Below are 2077 nucleotides of genomic sequence, written 5' to 3'. Positions count from 1 at the left end.
CTTGTGCAGTTAGAAAAATATCAAATTCTCGTTCAAGAGTTTGCTTGATTTCAACGGCCATCATAGAGTCCATTCCAAGTTCGGCTAAAGCCGCATTCCGACTTACAAGTTTCACGTCTTTTAAGTCTGTAACATAAAATAGAATTATGAAATAATGTATGTTTGGTAGTAAATATAATAAGTCACGAGATTAAATTAATAATTGTTCGGTGCGTCATTATATCGATAATTTTTCCAAATTGTTGGCTGGATAAAAATTAGATAAAAATAGTTTCTACAAACGCATTACGGTAATAGTTTTTAAATATAAATTGAATTATGTAAATCAGAGATTACAAAGTAATGCCAATGTGAGCCAATATGGATAAGAGTGGGTATAAAAATTTTTATTGTTACAATATTGTGCCACACACAAACTTCGCACCGTACATTTTGTCGGTCTTAAAACACAGTTTTTTTTTTTACATAAAGCCAGAATTTACTGTAAGAAATTATATTGACAATCAATTTAATATTTTTAATGCTAGCAAACATCTATGAAAATACTCTTGTCCCTGAATCTATAAAGAATTTATTGCGAAAAATATTATCTCAGTCAGGATTTGAACCTGGATTTCCTTATTTGCCGGAAAGACGTTCTACCATTCGATAACAGCATGAATTATATGAGTAACACAAGTAGCATTCGGACCACAGTTTTGATAATGAAATCATGTCAAAACAATTAAATTCATGACTATTCGTGCAAAAAAATAGTTCTACATGAGCTCAATTACCTAAAATATTGGCAATAGTATCGACTACACTGCCAAGTCCATAAGATCCCGCTTTCTTTTCAGCTACGACCATGCTGCTCACAACTGGCCGGTTTTGAATTAAAAATTTATCGAGCTCATCGAGACAGTTGACTATTTTTTGCTGCAAAGTGCCACCGATAATCAATTCTTTATCTTTTTCCAGCATGTCCGCGACGAGACCAACGTCGCCTATAGCTCCCCACTGAATTGCCAATCCAGGTAATCCTTCCTCCGCTCTCTTCTCGCACACTCTCTCCATGACGGAGTTGGCCATGCCATAATTAGTTTGGCCAGCGTTTCCTCTGCCACAAGAAACGGAAGAGAATACGACGAAATGCCGCAGTTTAGGGCAGATCTTTCTAGTAAGTTTGTCCAATATTTGAGTTGCTCGAGCCTTCGATTGGAAGGACTCTGCAAAGGTTTCAGCAGTTTGATTTTTCAAAACACTATCCTTCAATACCACACCAAGATTGAATATCGCCTCCACTGGTCCTTCTCTTTCCGCAGTTCGCAAAAGATATTCGCAATCCTGAATGTTAGCAACATCAATGTCCTTGACAATCAGCACATTTACACCGTACGACTTCCACAGGCGAACTTTCATACGCTGATAACCTTTTTTTATTCCAGTTCGTGAAACCAATATCACGTTTCTAGCGCCTCGAAATATCAGCCAGTCAGTTAACTCCAAGCCAAATCCACCTAGTCCACCTAGTATAATGTAACTTCTATATTTGAGACAATAATAGCGAGGATATGCGAGTATGTGATTGTCCAAAGGTTTATCTTCTTCCTGAATATTTAAAATTATCTGTAAAAATAATTATACGTATTAAAAATAAATACTGTAACAGATCTATTTATAGATATAAAAGAATATTATTTATGAATAAATTTTTCTACTGTCAATTAGTTAAAAGCATACTTTTCCCATATGTTTTCCACTCGCCATATATCTAAAAGCTTCTTCGATATTTGTTTTTGGAAAAATTTTCACTTGGAGTGGTTTAATAGTTTCATTATTGAGACCATCGGCTATCATTTTTGATAATAAGGATTTATACTTGTGATTGTCATCGAACATGTTTTCAAGTAGAATTCCATAAAAGTGAATACCCTTCTGAAACGCTGACATACCTAAAGGACTGTTAGAAACAAGGTCAAATTTGCCGATCTCCAAAAAACGCCGTTTTGCGTTAAACAACGAACAGATGCGATTAACTTTTCTTCCGCCAATGAATTTAAAACTATGTCCACGCCACGACCTTTCGTTTGCCGCA

At 35.5% G+C, this 2077-nt stretch overlaps 1 protein-coding gene across 1 annotated transcript; it reads right to left on the bottom strand.

Moving 5' to 3' along the window:
• Nucleotides 1–7: 7 nt before the first annotated feature.
• LOC105460630 (fatty acid synthase-like) lies at nucleotides 8–1947 on the bottom strand (the record flags this gene model as incomplete). The annotated part of the gene is made up of 3 exons (XM_011707125.1): nucleotides 1723–1947; nucleotides 777–1608; nucleotides 8–126 (listed from the first exon to the last, which is right to left on the bottom strand). Coding segments are annotated over exons 1-3 (1161 nt in total), but the record flags the coding sequence as incomplete, so codon positions are not given.
• Nucleotides 1948–2077: the final 130 nt, after the last annotated feature.

The sequence above is a fragment of the Wasmannia auropunctata genome, unplaced genomic scaffold (genome assembly GCF_000956235.1).
Source record: "Wasmannia auropunctata unplaced genomic scaffold, wasmannia.A_1.0 LD318596.1, whole genome shotgun sequence".
Lineage (NCBI taxonomy): Eukaryota > Metazoa > Arthropoda > Insecta > Hymenoptera > Formicidae > Wasmannia > Wasmannia auropunctata.
Note: the sequence above shows the minus strand (reverse complement) of the source record. Positions and strands in the feature narration are given on the sequence as shown.